This window comes from Acomys russatus, chromosome 16, assembly GCF_903995435.1.
Source record: "Acomys russatus chromosome 16, mAcoRus1.1, whole genome shotgun sequence".
NCBI lineage: Eukaryota > Metazoa > Chordata > Mammalia > Rodentia > Muridae > Acomys > Acomys russatus.
In genome coordinates, this window is record NC_067152.1 from 9,984,466 (window position 1) to 10,007,202 (window position 22,737).

The 22,737-nt window shown below is 48.9% G+C and overlaps 1 protein-coding gene across 1 annotated transcript in view; it reads left to right on the forward strand.

Moving 5' to 3' along the window:
- Positions 1-18,899, forward strand: part of Unc45b (unc-45 myosin chaperone B) — a 29,553-nt gene extending 10,654 nt beyond the window's left edge. Inside the window, exons 7-19 of the mRNA XM_051158135.1 lie at positions 1,625-1,795; positions 4,254-4,425; positions 6,561-6,861; positions 7,278-7,372; positions 7,562-7,709; positions 8,014-8,154; positions 9,479-9,606; positions 10,082-10,148; positions 11,771-11,884; positions 12,250-12,365; positions 13,357-13,474; positions 15,773-15,928; positions 18,310-18,899. Coding sequence (XP_051014092.1) covers positions 1,625-1,795; positions 4,254-4,425; positions 6,561-6,861; positions 7,278-7,372; positions 7,562-7,709; positions 8,014-8,154; positions 9,479-9,606; positions 10,082-10,148; positions 11,771-11,884; positions 12,250-12,365; positions 13,357-13,474; positions 15,773-15,928; positions 18,310-18,570 — 1,988 coding nt within the window. The 3' untranslated portion in view covers positions 18,571-18,899. The remainder of the gene's footprint in view (positions 1-1,624; positions 1,796-4,253; positions 4,426-6,560; positions 6,862-7,277; positions 7,373-7,561; positions 7,710-8,013; positions 8,155-9,478; positions 9,607-10,081; positions 10,149-11,770; positions 11,885-12,249; positions 12,366-13,356; positions 13,475-15,772; positions 15,929-18,309) is intronic.
- The last annotated feature ends 3,838 nt before the right edge of the window (positions 18,900-22,737 follow it).

Genomic DNA, 22,737 nt, shown 5'->3' on the forward strand with positions numbered 1-22,737 from the left:
CCATCACAGCAGCCAGTCTTTAGCGTAGCCCAGGGAAGAGGGACAAGGCAACTCTAGGACATTGGATCCTTTGAAAGGAGAGTTATAGATGGATGTGAGCTACCATGTGGGTGCTGAGAATCAAGCCCCCGGGTCCTCTGTAAGGACAGGCAATTCTTTTAAGCACTGATCCATCTCTCCAGCCCCCTGGAAGGTATTTAAAAAATAAGTTTAGCAAGTGGGGGGTGTGGTGCATGCCTGTAATCCCAGCACTTGGGAGACAGAGGTGGGTGGATCACTGTGAGTTCGAGGCCAGCCTGGTCTACAGAGTAAGTCCAAGATAGCCAGGGCTATACAGAGAAACCCTGTTTCAAAGAACAAAACAAAAAACTTTTAGGGCTGGAGAGATGGCTCAGAGGTTAAGAGCACTGTCTGCTCTTCCAAAGGTCCTGAGTTCAATTCCCAGCAACCACATGGTGGCTCACAACCATCTATAATGTGATCTGGTGCCTTCTTCCGGCCTGCAGGTGTACATGCAGATAGAGCATTCATACGTTAAATAAATAAATTTTGGTTTTTCGAGACAGGGTTTCTCTGTGTAGCTTTGGCTGTCCTAGACTCTCTTTGTGGGCCAGGCTGGCCTTGAACTCACAGCAATCCGCCTGCCTCTACCTCCCAAGTGCTGGGATTAATGGCATGCACCACCACGCCCGGCATAAATAAATCTTTTCTAAAAGAGATTATTAGCTGGCTGGTGGTGGCACATGCACTGGCACTCAGGAGGCAGAGGCAGGTGAATCTGAGTTCAAGTCCAGCCTGGTTTTAAGTTCCAGCATGGCCACAGTTACATAGAGAAACCTTGTCTCGAAAAACAAAACAAAACAAAACAAAACAAAATAGTTTACTAAAACCATACAAAGTGTCCCTGGATTACTCCAGTCATTGCCTGGCAATGGGGGTGGGGGCTTTCCAAGAACAGGGGCTGTTTGAAGACAGAGGGGCTATTGGAGGAGACAGTGTTTGATGGCCAGAGTGACCCTTGGGGGTCTGTTGCTTGGGGATTTCTTTGCTTTTGTGAGGAGGAGGTGTGAGGTGGATAATACTGTCTTGGGAAACTCACATGTGCCCTGTACCAGTTACTTTTGAATGACCAAGGTCTTCACACCGGACAACAGCTTCAGGAAGGATCTATTTTGCTTGCATGCTCAGAGGGTTTATCCAGTGGTTGTTTCAGACATCATGCTGTGGGAGCAGACAGAGGAGGAGGTCGCTCACCTCATGGTGTACTAGAAGAGGAGTGGGGGAAAGGAAGAGGAAGTAGAAGAGGGGAAGGAGGAGGAAGAATAGAAGGAAGGAAGGAGAGAGATGGGAGGCATTATCTGGAACAAACAGCTCTCAAGGATCTGCCTGGAGTAACTGCCTTCCTTCAATCAGACTCCATCTCCTACAGGTTCCAGACTCCAACCCTCCCACCGCCCCATAGCACCATCAAGCGATAAGCATCCCACATAGTAGCCTGTCAGGAGGATGTTTCCTATTCAAACTGTAACACTCAGAAAACAGTGGGTTCAGGCCTTCCAGAATCCTTCTAGAAGTTTCTGCCATTCATGGTCCTCTCTATTTGCTCTTCTCCTTTGTTCTTCAGACACCAAGAAGGACCTGAAGCAGATCACCAGCCACCTGCTGGACATGCTGGTCAGTAAGAAGGTGTCCGGGCAGGGCAGAGACCAGGCACTGAACCTGCTCAATAAGAACGTCCCCAGGAAGGACCTGTCCATTCACGACAACTCACGCACCATCTATGTTGTAGATAACGGTGAGATGGGGCGAGGAGAGGGGCTTGAGGTTTGGTCATGCTGGGAGGGTAGGCTCAGGGACCAGTCTTGGTATAGAGAGAAGAGGGAGGATGTTGTCTGGAGACTGTCTTCTGTCAACTGAAGACAGGCATTAAACACATTAGGATCCCTGTGGGCTCGATGAAGTGGGTAGGTCAAGGCTCTGACTTAAGGGCAAGGACATACCCAGAAATGGGTAGCATCCCAAGACATTGAATAGAGCCACCTAAAAGACAGGGTTGAGTGTTGGTAACAAACAGGACTCTACCAACCATGGGGTAGCATGCCTGATGTCTCATGCTTGCTAAAACACTGAATGCCTTCCAAAGGGGAGAAGATGATCTCACACGTGCTTTATAGCAAGCAAAGTGAAAATGCTCTACCTAGCAGCTAGTCACTAAGTCCACGTGGGCGTGTGTTGTCTCCCGAATCAACTCCATCTGTGTAGGAACCACACCTGTGGCGTTGGAATCTGCCATGGTTAATTCTCCCACAGGGTTTTATGACATACAGCCCAGGCCTTGTTCTAGAAAACCCAAGTCAACTTCCATTAGATAACACAGCCCCACACACCCACCCAGCACAGTGCATATGCAAGTACTTAGATTTTAAGGCTTGACCCCAGTGCTTAAGGACCTCTGCCATGCACCCCCTACCCCAGTTCTGGTCTCTGCATATGTTCTGAGAGCCAAGCAGTGCTGACCCTGCTCCGCACTGGGATGAACTATGTAGTTTATGGGATGGGGAAAGTGTGTGTGTGTGTGTGGAGGGGGGGAACATTTCTTATTCTCCTCCTTGGTTGGAAGGCACTAACCTGAATATCACTCACGTGAAAACCAAGTGCATTTAGAAATCCCAGTAAGACCAGTGCAAAGCTGCATCATGATGCATGTGTGTAATTTGGACAGGGCCAGTGAGGGTGTTTCAAGAGACTCAAACCCAAAGTAAGCTCCTGGCTTAGGAGGAGGCACAGACTGACAAGGGGGGATGTCCTGGGTATTCTCACAGGAGAGAAGTGAGAGGGGTCCATAGGTAAGATGGAAGGGCAAAGTAAGAAGTGAATTTGGGATAGTGGAGCAGGTGCACTGAGGTGTGTGTGTGTGTGTGTGTGTGTGTGTGTGTGTGTGTGTGTGTTGCCAACCAGGTTTCAGTGTCTGGGTTAGCTCACCAGGCCCTCCCTTACTTACATCAGAACCCTTTTGGTATATGAGTTTGTGACATAATAATAAATATGTGTTTAGCCTCTACACCCTCTATGAGTTATGACATGTAACTCATAAAACTGTTCTGATTTTCAGTAAGCGTCTTTTATATGCTGATGAGACTAGTGGCTGGGGTGCCTGCGAGAAGTTTAGAAGGAGCAAAAGGAAGTTTCAGGGAAGCTAGCCATGTGATCAGAGATGGGGAACTTTCTACTCTTCCCATCCTCATCCCTCACCGAGACCTTTGACCTCACTGGAAAGGAGAGAGCCCCAGATCGAGACAATCACTGACAGTGATGTAATTAATCATGTCATATCATGAAGTCTCTTTTTCAATGAAGCAAAATGCAAACCCACCCCTAACTGAGGAAGGTCAGAGCTTCAGGGATGACAGACATGCCAGGCCTCTGGGAAGGCAGCACCCAGCACCTGATGATTCTGGAGCTCTGCCTCCATCCCTCTCCCCAGGAGCCATCCCCATACATTATTGGCCTGATAAGGGGATCCTGAGGGTCTCTGTTTGTAGGCATGTTGGGCCTTTCATATGCAAAGGAAGTACTCCCTGCCCTGAGCTCTGTCCACATCCGGTTGCCTCACTGGCATCGTTAGCACTCAGTACCCATTCCTGTCATGTTTACGTGCCCCCATGCCACACCGTGTTAAAGGCAGGACAGATACGGGGCTCGATTACTAATCTACTTACTCAGAGAACACGTGAATCTTGAATTTAGTCTGGCGGAGGAAGCCACTGAAGCTTCTCCAGTAAGGAAACGAGAAGAGATGATGATAAACCTCCTAAGGAAATGGTAGATGTTTGAAGAGCGATTACGCTTCCGGGTGGGAGCTGGGCCATTTCTGTGCATTATCTGACCAAGTCCTCAAGTCTATAAATATGTTGTGGCTTTTTTCACTTTTGTAAATGAAATACTGAGGATACTGAGGCCTGAGGAAAAGACAGTATGAAGTCGTATATGAGGAAGTTCAGATACAACCCACGAAGTGAGATCTACTACTGCTGAGTTTAAGTATGGTAGAATATCGGCCACGCAACAGGTGGCTTCCTCCACGGGGCCAGAGTCACACAAAAGGCAAGGGCCTCTTGTCTCCCCACCAGTACTCTGAACTCTGGAGAGGCTGTGTACTGTCTAAAGCCATAGCTGGTGGGGAGCAGGCGGTGAGACATTTTTGAGGGGGACAGAGACCCTCAGGAATATCACTTGCTATTGTCACCTCTTAGGTCTGAGGAAGATCCTGAAGGTGGTGGGGCAGGTTCCGGACCTGCCCTCCTGCCTGCCACTGACTGACAACACCCGCATGCTGGCCTCCATCCTCATCAACAAGCTGTACGATGACCTGCGCTGTGACCCGGAGCGCGACCACTTCCGCAAGATCTGCGAGGAGTATATCACGTGAGTTCCCCGGAAGAGACAATAGCCACCTACGGCTGTGTAGCCGGTCACGCCCACCTTCAGTAACTTACAGAAATAATGGCAATTTATTACCCCTCAGTTGGATGGGTATTTGGGACCTGTGTATATACACTGTGCGAGTGTGGCTTGGGGCCTCCCATCAAGTCACAGTCACCCTGGCCTGGGCTGTTAGCCATGCTTGATGACATCAAGACTGATGGCTTGATGGTTTGGTTGGGGTTTAGAAGATGCTTCTAGGAGGTTCTACTCACATGGCAATGCACTGGTGCTGGCTGCTGGTGGAGAACTGTAGATGTGGACCACTCCATCAGCTGGTGGAGAACTGTAGACGTGGACCACTCCATCAGCTGGTGGAGAACTGTAGATGTGGACCACTCCATCAGCTGGTGGAGAACTGTAGATGTGGACCACTCCATCAGCTGGTGGAGAACTGTAGATGTGGACCACTCCATCAGCTGGTGGAGAACTGTAGATGTGGACCACTCCATCAGCTGGTGGAGAACTGTAGATGTGGACCACTCCATCAGCTGGTGGAGAACTGTAGACGTGGACCACTCCATCAGCTGGTGGAGAACTGTAGATGTGGACCACTCTATCAGCTGGTGGAGAACTGTAGATGTGGACCACTCCATCAGCTGGTGGAGAACTGTAGATGTGGACCTACTCCATCAGCTGGTGGAGAACTGTAGATGTGGACCACTCCATCAGCTGGTGGAGAACTGTAGATGTGGACCTACTCCATCAGCTGGTGGAGAACTGTAGACGTGGACCACTCCATCAGCTGGTGGAGAACTGTAGATGTGGACCTACTCCATCAGCTGGTAGAGAACTGTAGATGTGGACCTACTCCATCAGCTGGTGGAGAACTGTAGATGTGGACCATTCCATCAGCTGGTGGAGAACTGTAGATCCCCCATGTGGTCTGCTCCATCAGCTACTGAAGAGTCTCTTTCTCCCCTTACATGCTCCCCCCACCCACTACTTTGAAACAGCTGTTTGTTAATTCCAGTGATCCCCCAATGTGTACATTGTCCAGATTTCTGGAACACTATTCATGTCTCACAACCTGGGGTGTGGCTTAGGAAGCTGCACCCTAGATGGGACCTAGGTGGGTGAAGACTTTTCCTCTATGTCCTTTCTGTCCTCCTAGGGTGACCCGCTGCTCTTATAAAGCCAGGGAAGAAACCTACATTTATTTTGCTTTTGTTTAGAAAAGGTCTCACTACGCGCCACCTACTGGCCTAAAACTCTCTATGTAGATCAGGCTGCCTCAAACTAGGAAAGATCAAGTGCCAGGGCTGATTATTTCATCCCTACTTTTTTGTTTGTTTACTTGGTTGGTTTTTCGAAACAGGGTTTCTCTGTGTAACAGTCTGGGCTATCCTGGACTCACTTTTGTAGACCAGGCTAGCCTTGAATTCACAGTGATCCTCCTGCCTCTGTCTCCCAAGTGCTGCCACCATGCCTGGCTTTCACCCCTACTTTTGGGTGCTCCCCCCACTGCCTCAACTCATGATGTCCCAAATCACTTGACCAAGGGCACTTGTCAGGTGCCTCACTGGGCCTGTCTGTGGCTGTGACTATGTACTGTCCCCTCCGAGGTTGGGAAAGCTGGAGCTGTTGGCTGACAGCCATCTTTTGGCTGACAGGGTCTTTTCTTGGCCCTGCCCCAGCTCAGGGGGCCGTCTCACCCTTCGCAGCGTAACCAGTATCTAGTGACTTGTCACTCACCCCAATTTGAAGTGACCCTCTAAGGCACCCCAGCTCAAAGCTCATCAAGGGAGAAATTTTGGGGGTGACTGCATTGCAGGACAGTGCACCATCTCTCAGCGCTGCTTCCTTCTCTACCCAATAAATTTGGTTGACCCCCAAAGCCAGAGTGTGCTTCCAGGGGGACATACCTCGTGACTAGCTGCGATGTCATTTATCCTTCAAAAACAACAGCAAATATGCTCTGTGTTTATAGGCCAAAAGGCTGACACTCAGAATGGTTCAGTGAAGTGCCCAATGTCAACGTAGCTCATGAGTGGAGGCAAATTTAAATCTCCCCCCTACATCTATTCTTTTCACCCCCTTGGGCTGATTCTCTTGGTCACTCTTGCCCTCTGTTTTAGGGGCAAGTTTGATCCCCAAGACATGGACAAGAATGTAAATGCCATCCAGACGGTGTCGGGGATCCTGCAGGGGCCCTTTGACCTGGGCAATCAGCTGCTGGGCATGAAAGGTGTGATGGAGATGATGGTGGCCCTGTGTGGCTCGGAGCGTGAGGCAGACCAGCTGGTGGCTGTGGAGGCTCTCATCCACGCCTCCACCAAGCTCAGCCGCGCCACCTTCATCATCACCAACGGAGTGTCCCTTCTCAAGCAGATCTACAAGACCACGAAGAATGAGAAGATTAAGATACGCACCCTGGTGGTGAGTGGACTGGGTACTGAGTGCTAGAGGTGCTGGGATGAAGGAGATACGACCCCATCCTTGGGCATGTATGTGTCTTTTTTTTTTTTTTTTTAAGACAGGGATTCTCTGTGTAGCCTTGGCTGTCCTAGACTCACTTTGTAGACCAGGCTGGCCTCAAACTCACAGCAATCTACCTGCCTCTGCCCCCTGAGTGCTGGGATTAAAGCCGTGAGCCACCACGCCCGACTAATGTCAATTTTTTTTTTTTTTTTGAGACAGGGTTTTTCTGTGTAGCCTTGGCTGTCCTGGACTCACTTTGTAGACCAGGCTGGCGAACTCACAGCGATCCACCTGCCTCTGCCTCCCGAATGCTGGGATTAAAGGCGTGTGTCACCACGGTCTGGCAGCTGATTCTTCTTATCCCTTCTCCACAGGGGCTCTGCAAACTTGGCTCAGCTGGGGGTTCAGACTATGGCCTCAGACAGTTTGCTGAAGGGTCAACGGAGAAGCTAGCCAAGCAGTGTCGAAAGTAAGAGTTATGTCTCCTGGACCCTCTACTTCCTCATGGGTCTCTATGGGGGGCTTCTAGAGGGGTGTGCTTCCGTGACATCAGGTGGGAAGAGACCCTTCACTGGATACCTGCTATCCTGAACCCGAGTCACTCTTTGCCAGAGCCCTAGCTCCCTCCCCAGCGGTTTCTCCACTTCTCCACTTCCAGGTGGCTCTGCAACACTGCCATAGACACCCGGACACGGCGCTGGGCTGTGGAGGGCCTGGCCTACCTCACGCTGGATGCTGATGTGAAGGATGACTTTGTCCAGGACATCCCTGCCCTGCAGGCCATGTTCGAGTTGGCCAAGGCAAGAGTGGTCCAGAGGAAAGGGTGCGCAGCCCTGGTGCTCAGGGCTCTGCTGGCTGCCCCCTCCCCAGTGAAGCTGCGTTGGCTCTTTCATTGAGTGGCCCTCATCTTGCCTGGTTGTAGGATTCATAACTCTGTCTTGGCGAGATGACAGGACAACATGTCTAGGCAGCGAGATCCTGAGAGAGTTTAGACAGTGCCGGGCCTCTCCGGGTAGTGTGGGAGGGGGTTCACTAGGATCAGCTTAGAGGCTTCCACTGACAGACCACCAGTGACTCCTCTCTGATTTTTTCCTAACCTGGGGCCTCCAGACCAGTGACAAGACCATCCTGTACTCAGTGGCCAACACCCTGGTAAACTGCACCAACAGTTACGATGTCAAGGAGGTCGTCCCTGAGCTGGTGCAGCTGGCCAAGTTCTCCAAGCAGCATGTGCCAGAGGAGCACCCCAAGGTGGGTACCCGGAAGCTCGGACGAGGAGCTGTGCCGTTTGACTATGACAATAGTAGTGTTTCACCACTAGGTGGCGCTCATGATGTCTGACTTTTAATTTTCTGACTGTTGTGGGGCGGGGATGGCTGACGATTTTGAATCTGATTAAATAGACCTAACCGAATGTTTTGCAACATTTGTTGCTGATTTCATGGACACTTACGTTTTATTTCATGCTTTCAAATAATAAACGTTTGATTTTCTGGCATATCTGGACTCAGGGATATGAATGACAAGTAGGAGCAGAGGTTCCTACGGCCAAATGTCACAAAAAACCTATAATACAAGGGTAGGTATGGAGATGAACCCTATGCAAGAATATATTTGCATGTCATTTGCATTTGAATGAATATGGAAAAACACTCCCAGCTAGTGAGATCCTTTGACTTTTAGGAAATGATAAAAGTCATATCTATGCTGCCGAATGGAACGGTGGGCAGTAGAGAGGACTTAGCCACGCAGTGACGTCATTGCCACAGGACCACTGCTGGCAGTTTCTTGTGTTACAGAGAATCCTTTTTTCTTTCTATCCTCTATAGTTAACAATCAGAATCTGAGTGTCGCTTTGTGGCAGACATTGGGAAGATACTCACGTTGCCAGCTCATTCTCTTAATGGTTTTCATTTCTTTTCTTTCTTTCTTTCTTCTTCTTCTTCTTCTTCTTCTTCTTCTTCTTCTCTTCTTCTTCTTCTTCTTCTTCTTCTTTGTTTTGTGTTTCTTTTCTTTCTTTTTTAAAAAAGATTTATTGATTATTTATACAGTGGTCTACATGTACACCTCAGGCCAGAAGAGGGCATCAGATCACATTATAGATGGTTGTGAGCCACCATCTATTGCTGGGAATTGAACTCAGGACCTCTGGAAAAGCAATCGGTGCTCTTAACCTCTGAGCCATCTCTCCAGCCCCTTGTTTTGTTTTTCAAGACAGGGTTTCTCTGGGTAGCCCTGGCTGCCCTGGACTCGATTTGTAGACCAGGCTAGCTTCCAACTCACAGCGATCCACCTGCCTTTGCCTCCCAAGTGCTGGGATTAAAGGTGTGTGTCCATACCGGCCTAGCTATTTTCATTTCTTTATGATATAGGGCATTTCATTTCTTTATGATATGGACTCAGTGTCTCGTGCATGCTAGGCAGATGCTACCACTGAGCTCTATCCGCAGCCCTTACTATGCACCATGCCCCTGTCCTGTCCACTCCCCCACTCTGATGATCTGTCCCAATGACTCTACCTGGCGCTGACTGACAACTGGTCCCTTCCTCATGTCCATCCATTCGTCCCCTCCAGGACAAGAAGGACTTCGTAGACATGCGGGTGAAACGGCTCCTGAAGGCAGGTGTCATATCTGCCCTGGCCTGCATGGTGAAGGCAGACAATGCTATCCTCACGGACCAGACAAAGGAGCTGCTGGCCAGGTGCAACCAGGGTGGGGGCAGGGAGACTGGAAGGCGGGAGGCTGGGTGGAGGGGTTAGAATGTTTGAGGCTAAGCCAGCGATGAAGGATATGGAGAAGAGGTCACTACAGTTGATAATTTGCATCAGAAGGTGACCTCCGCCCCTTTAATCACCTTTTCCTCAAAGACGGAGGGTAAGCCAGAGGGCTGGCTAGGGTCCAGGCAATAAATAAGTCCCAACCACCCGGACTAGAAAGGCATCCAGGTGAATGGGCTTCCAGGAAGTCCTGGTATCGCCTCCTGGTAGCAGTGATAACTCAACAGAGTTATGAAGGAAGAAAAGGAGCCAGCCAAATGCAGGGAAAGGCAGCAGCCGGCCTTTCTAGGCTTCTGCTGTTGTGCTGGGTTTCCTGGTTCTGACTGGCTTGGGTGTGATTCTTGGGAATTCGGTACAGGAACAGCGAATATTCATTCTCCCTTATCGTTGGCACTGCAGGGTGTTCCTGGCACTCTGTGACAACCCGAAGGACCGGGGCGCCATTGTAGCTCAAGGTGGTGGCAAGGTAATTAGGCAAGATGAGCTCCTTGCTGTCCTAGAAGAGTGTGTCTGTCTGTCTGTCTGTCTGTGTCTGTGTGTGTCTGTGTGTGTGTCTGTCTCTGTGTCTATGTGTGTGTCTGTCTGTGTCAAGACTTCTCTTGCAGTGCGAGTTTGCTCTACTTCTTTTTAGCTGTGCGAACTTGGGCACGGTGCTCTCTCTGAACTGTAATTTCTTACTATGCAAAATGGAGAAGAAGAATCATAGTCTCACTTTTCAGAACGCTGTGAGAAATAGATTAGGTACACTCTATTCACAGTAGCTGCTCCATAAATGGTGGCTGGTAGGATTATACTTAGCCCGGGCAAAGTGTAAAAAACAAACAAACAAACAAACAAACCAAAAAACCATAGCTACTATCATCATCATCACTCAAGACAGGGTCTCACCATGTAGCCCTGGTTAGCCAAGTTATTACCGTGTATGTAATCCAGGCTGGACTTGAAATTGTTGTAATCTTCCTGCGTGCTGAGAGTTTTGCCCTGTGCTACAACACCTAATAAAAGTCAACCTATTGAAGCCGGGCGTGGTGGCACACGCCTTTAATCCCAGCACTCGGGAGGCAGAGGCAGGCGGATCGCTGTGAGTTCGAGGCCAGCCTGGTCTACAAAGGGAGTCCAGGATGGCCAAGGCTACACAGAGAAACCCTGCCTCGAAAAAACCAAAAAAAAAAAAAAAAAAAAAAAAGTCAAGCTATTGATTATTTTTTCCAAAACTGAGGGAGGAGTGAAGGTAGGGACTCTGGTAGTCACTGGGAGCCAGGGCGGTGAATCCTTGACAAGTATTTAATTGTTTTATGTGGTGTTTGGGTTGGTCAGACTTTGCCTCTGTGGCGGATGTCTGAGATAACTTCAGAGGAAGAAAGATTGATTGATTTGGGTTCATGTTCTCAGGGGTTCCCTTTCCCGATGGGCTCACTGTGGCTCAGCAGTGAGGCAGAGCCTCTTGGCGGCTGAGTGTGAAGCCAAGCAAAGTTGCTGGTTTCGTGAGTCAGGACCAAGTGGGAGGAAAGAGAGGGAAAGAAGAAAGGAGGGAGAAAGGAGAGAGGGCAGGAGGGAAACAGGATACAACCCTTAAAGTCATGCTCCAGCGATGTATTCCTTCTCACCACGCCTTTCCTCCCAATAGCGCCTTCAGCAGTGAGGTCATCAATGGGTTAATCTGCAGATTAGCTCAGAGCTCTCCAGGGTCCAGCCTCTTCCCCATCCACTGATAGCTGGAAGCCAAGCCTTGCACACAGGAGTCTTTGAGTCTTTGGTACTTTGTCTAGATAGGAGCAATGTTTTTTTTTTTTTTTTCAAGACGAGGTTTCTCTGTGTAGCCTTGGCTGTCCTAGTCTCACTCTGTAGACCAGGCTAGCCTTGAACTCACAGCGATCCACCTGCCTCTGCCTCCCGAGTGCTGGGATTAAAGGCATGCACCACCACACCTGGCTCCAGGAGCAATGTTCTGAAGCTGTTTATGCTCCGAATCTCTGATGAGACAGATGAATGGATGGACGGACAGACAGAGGACAACTGGAGCCAGAGGAGGAAGAGGCCTCTGGATGTCTGTTGCTGGCTAGTGACTGCTCTCTCTCTCTCTTGCAGGCCCTGATCCCCCTGGCTTTGGAGGGCACAGACGTGGGCAAGGTGAAGGCGGCCCATGGGCTAGCCAAGATTGCTGCGGTTTCCAATCCGGACATTGCCTTCCCTGGGGAGCGGGTGGGTATTTGAGAAGCAAGGGATGGGGGGAGAATGGGGGGGTGAACGGGAATGAGGGTGCCATCATTGCTCTTAGGGGCATGTCCCCTCATCTCCTCTGCTAGGAGAGGGTTGTGGTGCTGTCCCAAGGAGGATAATGAATCAGAGGCACCTGGAGACCAGGCCTGCCCTACCTCTCATGAGCATGGTTGTCCTACCAGAAATTTAGCCTTCTCACCTGCACAGTGAAAGGGAGCAACCCGACCTCCCAGGATCCCAGAATAAACCAGATAGAGTGGGAAAGAAAGGGCTTTGGAAACATAAAGCTCCAGATGCAAGACACGGGGAAATACTGGCATCTCACCTGAACCGTGTATTCCCCGCAGGTGTATGAGGTGGTGCGGCCCCTCGTGAGTCTCCTGGACACACAAAGGGACGGCCTTCAGAACTATGAGGCCCTCCTCGGACTCACAAACCTATCTGGGCGCAGCGACAAACTTAGGTAAGCAGGGCGAGTCGAGAGGGCAGAGAGGTACAGAGAGGTGTCCGTTCATAGAGTGTTTGGATGAAATTTTGTACGTACCACATACTGACCCTGCTGCTGGAATGACGGCATCAAAGGCAAAACAAGGCTAGGAGGGGTTTGAGCTGGTACCTTATCAAAACATACAGGGAGCCGGGCGTGGTGGGTGGGTACACGCCTTTAATCCCAGCAGTCAGGAGGCAGAGGCAGGAGGATTGCTATGAGTTTGAGGCCAGCCTGGTCTACAAAGTGAGTCCAGGACAGCCAAGGTTACATAGAGACCCTGTCTTGAAAACAAAACAAAACAAAACAAAAGAAACAAACAAACAACAACAACAAAACCCACACAGGGATAGTATAAAGCGGATGGCACTGCCTCCTAAGGCAGAAAGCAACGGCCAGCTGGACAGAAGGGTTAGCGGGTAACCCTTCTTGGAAGCAGAGAGATGGTGGGCTGTATTTTAAGTGGCAGACAACCTGGTCTTACTGGCTCCTGCTTGAAGGAAGTGTACCGACTCATGCAATGAAGTTGGGGACAAACCAGTCAGGTGTGGTTCGATGCAGGGATTACAAAATTACTGATCAGCCAGTCCCCTCCTCCCCCCTTCCCTTTTGTTGTCTTAACTTCCAGGTGGACTTTTTCTCCTCTCTCATGGTCACAGGCTGTCTCTCGGCCTCACATGCAGAAGGAAAAGGGAGAGAATTTCCTTGTCCAATAATAATAAAGACGACTCTCCAACATTCATCCTGGAGCCCTTTGCTGTGCCTGGGAGACAATTGTCACGTCCTTTAATTCATATCCATTGGTGCCTCTTCTGGAGGTGGCCTCGGTGCCCTGGACAGGCTGAGGACGTGGAAGGGGAGGGACCTTGCGTAGATGGAGGAAGGACCCTGCGTGACCAACATCCCATGCTCACTGCTGGGGGGGGACTCAAGGCCCTTTCTTCCTCACCCTTCCCCTCTACTCCAGACAGAAGATCTTCAAGGAGAAGGCCTTGCCAGACATTGAGAACTACATGTTTGAAAATCATGACCAGCTGCGGCAGGCAGCCACCGAATGCATGTGTAACATGGCGATCAATAAGGAAGTAAGGCTGGGGCTCTGGAGGGATGGGGTGACCAAGATAGGGATGCTGGGCTTGAGATGAGGCTGGGGCTCTGAGATGGTACAACAATGCAGCATTTTGGTGAGAGAACCCAGGAGCCCCCAGTTCACATGTAGACTGTGGCCCCCATTTCCCCGGTGGGAAGAGCCCTAAGGCAACATTTTCATAGCATAACATACCAGGCTGAGTCTTAGTCTGGGTGAGACGGAAGGAACCATTTCCCTGAGTTAATGAAGCCTAAATAATGTCATGCCAAGGCAAGCTGGCAGATCAGGGCTCTTGGAGGTCAAGAGAGGCTAGACCATTTGTAGTCACTAACGAGCCACAGGACAGTAAAGACATGCTAAGGTACAGTTCTGGATCACTTTAGAACACCTCTCTTTGAATGTCACCAGGGCCATGGAACCTGCAATGCATCATAGCTTTACTGACCACGGGATAATCATAGGATATATAAAGAGCACCAATTTTGGGGCATACCATAAGGCTTCATAGTAAAGAAACCAGACAAATTATGACTCTCTAATGACTATCTTCTTTTCATGGTGACCAAGCATCACTGTGCTTGCATGGTACATCAGAGATGGGACAGGACCAGATCTGAGACACTTCTGGAATGTGAGCCCTCCCTCATGCAATGACAGTGTGGGCCTGAGATTCTTCATGTCTATACCTAAATCAACTCCTAGACCCTCTCCTCTAAGCAGAGGGGTTTTCTAACTTTTCTATTGTTGTGATAAAACACCAGTGCCACGGCAGCTTATAAAAGAAAGTGTTTGATTTGGCGCACAGTTTCGGAGCATTAAGAGTCCATGATGGCCGACCAAGGGAACAGCTGAGAAGCCACAACTTGATCCACAAAGGGAGAGCACTAGAATCACAGGTCTTTGCAACCTAAAGCTACCCCCAGTGACATGCCTCTTCCACAAAGCCACACCTCCTAATCCTTCCCAAACAGTTCCACCACTTTTTTTTTTTTTTTTAAAGATTTACTTCTTTATTCTGCATGCAGTGCTCTGCCTGCTTGTACCCATGCAGGCCAGAGGAGAGCACCAGATTACAGTATAGATGGTTGTGAGTCACCATGTGGTTGCTGGGAATTGAACTCAAGACCTATGGAAAAGCAGTCAGTGCTCTTAACAGCTGAGTCATCTGTGGCCATTCCTATTCTAACCAGCACATGGAGGAAAACCCAATTTATGAAAGCTTGCTAGAGTAAGGCAGCAGGGACTGAGTTACCAGAGTCCACTAGAGGGTTAGCCTAAGGCTGAGCTGGTACCTGGCAGTTTGTATGGGAGGAAAAGAGGTGCATCCAAGGAGTCAGGGATGGTGGTGGGGTACAAAGAGGGCAATGTGACAGACTCCTCCCTAGGGGGAAGTACCTGCTGCTGCAACAACAGAATCAAATTACACAGTGGTCTTAAAGGGACAGAAGTTCACTTCTGATCATGTCAGAGGCCATTGAGTTGGTGGCTTGTCTAAACAGTGACTTGGAATTCAAGCCTTCTGGGGCACCAAGAAATGCCTCCCTGGAGTGCTCTCTATTTGGCAGGGAGTAGGAATGACCGTAGAAGGCAAATCTGTGCCACTTACCCAAGGTGGCCTGCCAGTGACAGAGCTCAACTCTGCTTCCACTCTTCCATTCAATCACTGATGAGTGGATCGTGGCCACATTGAAGTGTAAGACAAGGGGGGGGGGCTGCAGTCCTTGGTGGGGGCAGCTACTTCCAGTGACAGCTGGGCCCACAAGAGAGGACCATACTGACCTCTTCCTTCATACCCTCCGCTCTGATGGCTACTGCTCTAGACCCAGGGAGATGCAGATGGAGGGCCTTACCTGGGTATCTGTGGCTGCTATCCTCTTTCAGAGATTTACATTTTGGATATTTGCACCCAACCGAATGGGAACATCCTAATTGTCCTTGTTCCCAGGGACAGCAAACCCATTGCACAGCACGCCCCAAAGCTCCCCCGAGCTGTCATGGGAGCAGTCTGTATTCCCCAAAGAGAAGTCACATCTTTTCCTAGTGTAGAGATGCAAACAGAACGGGCAGACCACACAATATAGGGGAGGTGGGAAGCACCCCCTTTCTCTTTAGCCCTTTGGCTGTGGGGATGTGTAACCCTTTCTCTCAGGCAATGAGGAAAACGCTTTATGCAGGAACAGCTCAAAGCAAATCTCTCAGAGATCCTGGGTCAGAGGCCAGAGATCCTCTCTCCCTCGCTGGGAGGTGCAGGTGTGGGGCATGTCTCACCAAGTGCTACACCTGCCTGTACCAGGTTCAGGAGAGGTTCCTGGCCGATGGGAATGACCGCCTTAAGCTGGTGGTGCTGCTCTGTGGGGAAGATGACGACAAGCTGCAAAACGCAGCCGCTGGAGCCCTGGCCATGCTGACTGCAGCACACAAGAAACTGTGCCTCAAGATGACACAGGTGGTAAGAGCAGGCTGGGGACAGGGGAGAGCTGGGTAAGGTAGAATCTCCCAACCCTCGGACCACACTGCCCCAGCTGGGAGTTGGTCCCCAACACCTAAAGTGAAGGAGGACTGTGCCTGTTGGCCTTTACTACCACTGTTTGGACTTCCTGAGTACATTAGCTAAAACCCTCTGACCACAGTGTGTCCCGGTGCCTTTTGGGTGCACATAAGTTCTCCTGAAGTATAGTTACAACCTGATACACATTATTGCTGAGGGGCTCACGAGCTCCCCAGTGAAGTGTGGGAGGGGTTGGGACACTGCAGGAAGCTGGTGGTGATTTGGCAAGCAGGCCATAGGTTTCCTGCCACGGACAAGATGATTGGCTGTCATGGTAAGGCTGTGGCCACCTCAGCAGCTGTAATGGGAATAATGCTGTCAGTCTCAAGGGTGAATATTTTGTTGACTCCCCACACAGGCTAGCTCAAGGGCGTTCATCTCCATTAGAGTGAAGAGGTCAGCTCAGTTCAAGCATCTAGAGTAGAGGCTGGCTCCTTTACATGGTCAACTGAAGGGTGTGTGTGTGTGTGTGTGTGTGTGTGTGTGTGTGTGTGTAGTCTCTGAGTTCCATGGAGGCTTTCTGTCCTGCCATTGGAGGCCTCTGCTGGGAACTGCTCCTCTTGTGTAGACTTTGGACTTCAGTCTCTTTTGCTGTGGCAAGCTCTTCAAAACTATAATGCTTTTAAGCATCACCCGTGGAGATAGAACAGTTTCCCTTGGTATTTTGATTCAATAGATTGGGGCCTGGGAGGGGACTGCTGGCCTGGGGACCACACTTAGGAACCATTGTTCTAGAGTTGCTTTTCCTGGAGTAATTAGGGGTCCAATGGACATGTGGTCAACCAGGACACTTTGGTGACCCTTTGCACTTCTCCTAGGTGGGACGCTGTCCTAAGGGGATGTGTATAGGACAATATATATATATATATATATATATATATATATATATATATATATATATATATATACACATAATTTGATATTTCCAATCACCTTGGAAACTAGAGGACTCCTATCTCCTAATTTTTCCACTGGGGAAACAGATTCAGAACTGTCACCTGAGGAAGAGCAGCAACAGATGAGGCCATGCGCATGACTTAGGTGAGGCCATGCAGATGGCAAGTGCTGAATGGGGCCCGAGGACTGCTCTCTTTGAATCCAAACTCATACAGAAGATGTTTCTTCTGCTCTGCTACCTCATGCGTGCCTGTCCAATGCCAGGAATCAGCTCCTGGATGTGCCGTCAGCTTCCTCCCTGTCTCCCAGGGTGATGAGGGAGGCGGGGCACTCATATATAACAGTCAACTGTTGTGGCTGGCGGATGGAGAAGGAATGAGGACAGGATTCGCTTTGGATTCTTGCGTTGTTTAGTCCAGTTGAAGCCAAGGCTGGAGAGCATGCCTGTGTGCCTGGAGCGCTGATCTCAAAAGGCACCTGGTTTTACAGAAGCAAGCGTTGTCTGTGTGCCCCGCTCGAGGCATCTCCTTCCTTAGCGTTCTGTATCTTCATTCTGCTGAGATGCTCAGTGGACTTGTCTTTCTGTTTTTCAAGATGCTTAAAAAGATAAATGGGTGGGGGCTGGGGAGACAGCTCAGTGGACAAACTAGTTGTTGTGCACGTGTGAGGACCAGAGTTTTGGATCCCTAACAACCGTGTAAAAGGCAGGCAGGCATTGTGGATGCTTGAGATCCCAGCATCCCCAGGGGCAAACTGGCCAGCTAATGCAGCCAATCAGTGAGCTCCGGGTTCAGCTGAGAGATGCTACCTCTCCAAAGAAAAGTGGAATGTGAGCCAGGCGTGGTGGTGCACGTCTTTAATCCCAGCACTCAGGAGGCAGAGGCATGCAGATATCTGTGAGATATGAGGCCAGCCTGGTCTACAAAGTGAGTCCAGGGCAGCCAAGGCTAACACAGAGAGACCTTGTCTCAAACAAACAAACAACAACAACAACAACAAAAACCAAAAGAAAAGTGGAGTATGATTGAAGAAAACACCTGACATCAATTTCAGGCCTCTGAATGTACACACAGACATGTGCATGTGCACCTGCATGCGTGTGTATCTGCATACATGTGAACATGCATATATATGTGCACACCACACACACAAACACAAGCAGAATGAATGGATGGATGGATGGATGGATGGATGGATGGATAGATGGACAGACGGATGGGGATGTTAGTCTATTTTAGTCTATTACTGTTTACAGATATGTCGTTATAATCAAGTTATTTAGCTGTGGGCGTGGCCGATACTTTTTTGTTTCTCTTGTTGTCATGTCTTCTCTCAGCATCCTCACTGATCCCCCAAATCATCCCTTACCCATTTCCACTCTGCAGACAACCCAGTGGCTGGAGATCCTGCAGCGGCTTTGTCTACATGACCAGTTGTCAGTGCAACACCGGGGCCTGGTCATTGCCTACAACCTGCTTTCAGCAGATGCAGAGCTGGCCAGGAAGCTGGTGGAGAGCGAGCTGCTGGAGATCCTGACTGTGGTGGGCAAGCAGGAGCCGGATGAGAAGAGGGCAGCTGTGGTCCAGACAGCCCGGGAATGTCTTATCAAGTGCATGGATTATGGCTTCATCAAGCCAGTGTCATAAAGCGTGGTCCACAGGGATGCTGGGGTTGGTCCTGATCTGGGATCTGTGAGCCGGATCCTCCTAAAGGGTCAGTTCAGCTAAGGATCACAGAAGTGGAATGAAAGTTCGGTACAAAGGAAAGACTTGGTTGTTCCCTGAGTTGTGAATCTTCTCCTTGGTCCTGGGAAAGTTTGAATGTTTCTCTGGGTGCCTTACTCCCATCTCCCTAAATTTGTCATATCCCAGAAATTCCTAGGGTAACTTCTCTGTGCGATCAGAAAACAAGGAGGATGATTCTGTCTGTCTCTGTTCTGAAGATAACAGGCTGTAGGCTGATCTCTTTGTTTTGTTTTGTATTTAAAAAAACCTGTGTAGTGCCAAGGTGGGAGCTAACAGGTGTGAGACCATAAAGATCCACGCTGTCATCCAGTTTGGATGCTGCTCTCTGCTCATTGTCATGACCTCCTTCCCGTACATTGAAACCATGTGTCCCAACTGCATGGGCCCTGTCCAAGCCCCATGCCCACTCCTGTCACCCAGCTGCAACGATAGCACAGTTTATGGTCACAGTGGGACACGGTTTGTCTCAGAAAGTCTTTCGTGCAAGACAGATATGATGACTACCAATAAGATCAACTCAAAGTCCTCTAAGCAAAAGATAAATAAACATTAATGAATATTAATGTTAGTCTCCCAGGGAAAGGTCTGACATTGCTAGACCCAGCTGAGTTCAATGTCATTACTGGCATTAGTCTGTGTAGGAGTGTTTTTCTTCCTCTTAGTTCCACATCTGATCTCTGCGTTCCTCTGAGTTGACCTCATTTTGTGGTAAGCTCTCTGCTCATGCTAGAAAAAGCAGACACTAACAGCTCTGGACTTATGTAGTTGTTATGGTTCATTCTGGAAGAGAAGAAAAAGGACCAGTGGCTTAGCAGATACCCACAGACACAGACTGATTAGGGTTAGCAAGAAATGTGTCTCACCACACAAAAGTGTACTTTGGGCAAAAAAACTCACCCACCCCCACACACAAAACATAACCAAAAAAACCAACCATATATTCTGTGTATTATACTTAGCCACAGAAGAGTGGTACACTCATTTGTCTCTTAATATGAACTTCCTAGGATGATTAAGAATGCTATTTCAGGGTCAGAAAGATGGCTCAGTGGTTAAGAGCACTGGGATGCTCTTCCAGAGGACCTAGGTTTCAATTCCCAGCACTCACATGATGGTTCACAACTGCCTGTAACTCCGGCCCCAGCAGATCGGATGCCTCCTTGGACACTGCACAGATGTAGTGTACAGATTTACACATAATCAAACCACCCATAAACACAGAATTAAAATGAAGTCTATCTGCCTTATGATTTATAGCAGTAACAAAATTACAGTTATGATGTAGCAACAAAATAAATGGCTGGGTGATAGCGGTTCATGTCTTTAATCCAGCACTCAGGGGCAGAGGCAGCTGGATCTCTGAGTTCAAGGCCAGCCTGGGCTACACAGATAGTTGCAGGACATCATAACTTTAGTATGCCTCAGTTCTACCCACACTTAATGAAGGGTCAACAGCTCTGAAGCCAGATGTGGTGCCACATCTGGATTACCAGCACACAAGAAGCAGAGGCAGGAGCCTCATGAGTTTGAGGCCACTCTACATATCGAGGCCATGACTAAAACAAACAAAAACACTTGACATCAGCATTGGCTAGAAAGTGACATTCGAGTTTTTGGCCCTCGATACAATAATTAAATTATTTTGGTACAGTAGATATAAATGTCTAATATCCCTGGGATATCAGATGGGGGGCAGAGAGAGAGAGAGAGAGAGAGAGAGAGAGAGAGAGAGAAAGAAAGAGAGAGAGAGAGAGAGAGAGAGAGACAGAGGAGGTGGGGGGAAGGGAGATATTGATTGATTGATTGATTGATTATTGGAAAATGTTGTACTGTCAGGATGTGGGTAAAATCTTAATGCACTCTCAGAGAATGGGCACAAACATAGGAATCAGAGCTTCTCAGCTCTTTTCTGCGCTCTGCTAACTCACACATGGGCTTGTTTCCCAGTAGGAAACTGCTGACTAGACACTTTTATTCTGACAGAATGACAATCAACACCGGGCGGTGGCCTTTTTGAAAATATACGTTAATTAGCCATAAGTGACATGCTGGCCCTCTGCCCAGACTCTCCTCATTCTTTTCCACACTTAGGGGTGGGGTGAGTGGGTACACAGTAAGCTACTTACAAGAAACCTTTCTCGGACATAGCTCACAGGTCTAACCCGTTTCCTACCTCGTGAGGCTGGTTGGACAAATCTCATCTTTGGGAGTTGGAGAGATCACATTCCTTAGTGTGAGCTTTCTGCCAGCGGTCCAGGAAGAGGCAGGGGAAAGCCCTCGCACTTGCTGGGGAAAGTGAGTTTCTTAATCTGATTTTTGCTGCCTCTCATTATCTGGATGAGAGGCAGTTAAGAAATGATATGGGTGGGGCCTGGGCGATGACTCCATTGAGGACCTGAAGATGGTCACTATGGTCCATTTAAAAATCTGGGCATGGTGGTAAGTGCTTGTGATAGTACGGTCGGGTGGAAACAAATGGGTCCCTGGGATTTGCTGTGCAGCCGGCTAAGCTGGATTGTTGAGCCCTACATCTCAGTGAGAGCACCTGTAATGAAAAACCAAGGCAGGAGCTAGAAAGTTGGCTCAGCAGTTACGAGTTCTTACTTGTCTTGAAGAAGACCTAGGTCCTGATCCCAGCATCCACATGGTGGAAACTGCAAGAAATTTCCACACCGGGGTATATGATCCCCTCTGGGCTCCTTGGGTAGCAGCATTCATTCATGTAATCCACTTAAACTCATGTGGGAGCACACAGTTGCACATGAATGTTTTAGAAATCTAGAAATAAACAGGCAAAATCAGGCTGGCTGGCACTGGAGGAGAAATGACACTGGAAGTGATTCTTTGACTTCCACACGCATGCTCAGGACAAATGCACAGCCACCCCATATACGCACCCCGCTTCAAATTAAAACAGAAACCAGTGATTGTTCGTGGCCTACAGCGGTGGCCCAGTGGTTAAGAACACTGCCTGTTCTTCCAGAGGATCAGGGTTCAATGCCCAGCGCCCATGGGCAAATCATAAGTGTCTGTAATTCCAACTCTGGGGAATCAGAGGCATGCACATACATATAAGCAAAACATATATGCTAAAAAGAAACATTAGCAAAAAAGAATTTGTGTATGGGTATGGTGTGTGTGTGTGTGTGTGTGTGTGTGTGTGCACATACTACTCAAAAAGGAAGCTTACTTTACTTAGCCAAGAGTAATCCTGGGTGTGTTATGTGGACTGAAGATCAAGAGCCAACCATGATGGCGCAGTGCTCAACCACAGAGCATCTTCAAGTTGGTGGAGCTGCGAGTTGCATCGCAGTGCTCTGGCATGGTTGTCTTTAGTTAGTTTTTTTTGGTTTTTGGTTTGTTTGTTTGTTTAATTGGCTGAGGTTTTTTTTTGTTTTTTTTTTTTTTTTTTTTTTTGTTTTTTGTTTTTCGAGACATGGTTTCTCTGTGTAGCCTTGGCCGTCCTGGACTCACTTTGTAGACCAAGTTGGCCTCGAACTCACAGCGATCCACCTGCCTCTGCCTCCCGAGTGCTGGGATTAAAGGTGTGCGCCACCACGTCCGGCCCTAGTTAGTATTTTTAAGGTCCATATGAGTCAGTGGGGGATCCTGTTCTTAAATTGCGGGTGTTTTAGAAATAGAATAAAGGGCCCATGCCCTTTATTTTAAAATGAATAAATGTCATCTGGAGCTTGTTTTTTTTTTTTTAAAGATTTATTTATTACGTATACAGCATTTTGTTTGCATGTACACCTGCAAGTCAGAAGAGGGCGCCAGATCTCATTATAGATGGTTGTGAGCCACCATGTAGCTTCTGGGAATTGAACTCAGGACCTTTGGAAGAACAGCCTGTGCTCTTAACTACTGAGCCATCTCTCCAGCCTGAGTTTTTTTTTTTTTTTTTTTTTTTTTTTTTTTTTTAAGATTATGTGTATGTGGCAGTACACGTGAATGTAGGGGCTGAGAAGACCCCGCCCCCTGCTTGAAGTGACAGGTACCTTCTCACCCATCTCAGTGGTGAGGACTGACCTCTAAAAGAACAGGATGCCCTTGACTGCCGAGCTCCCC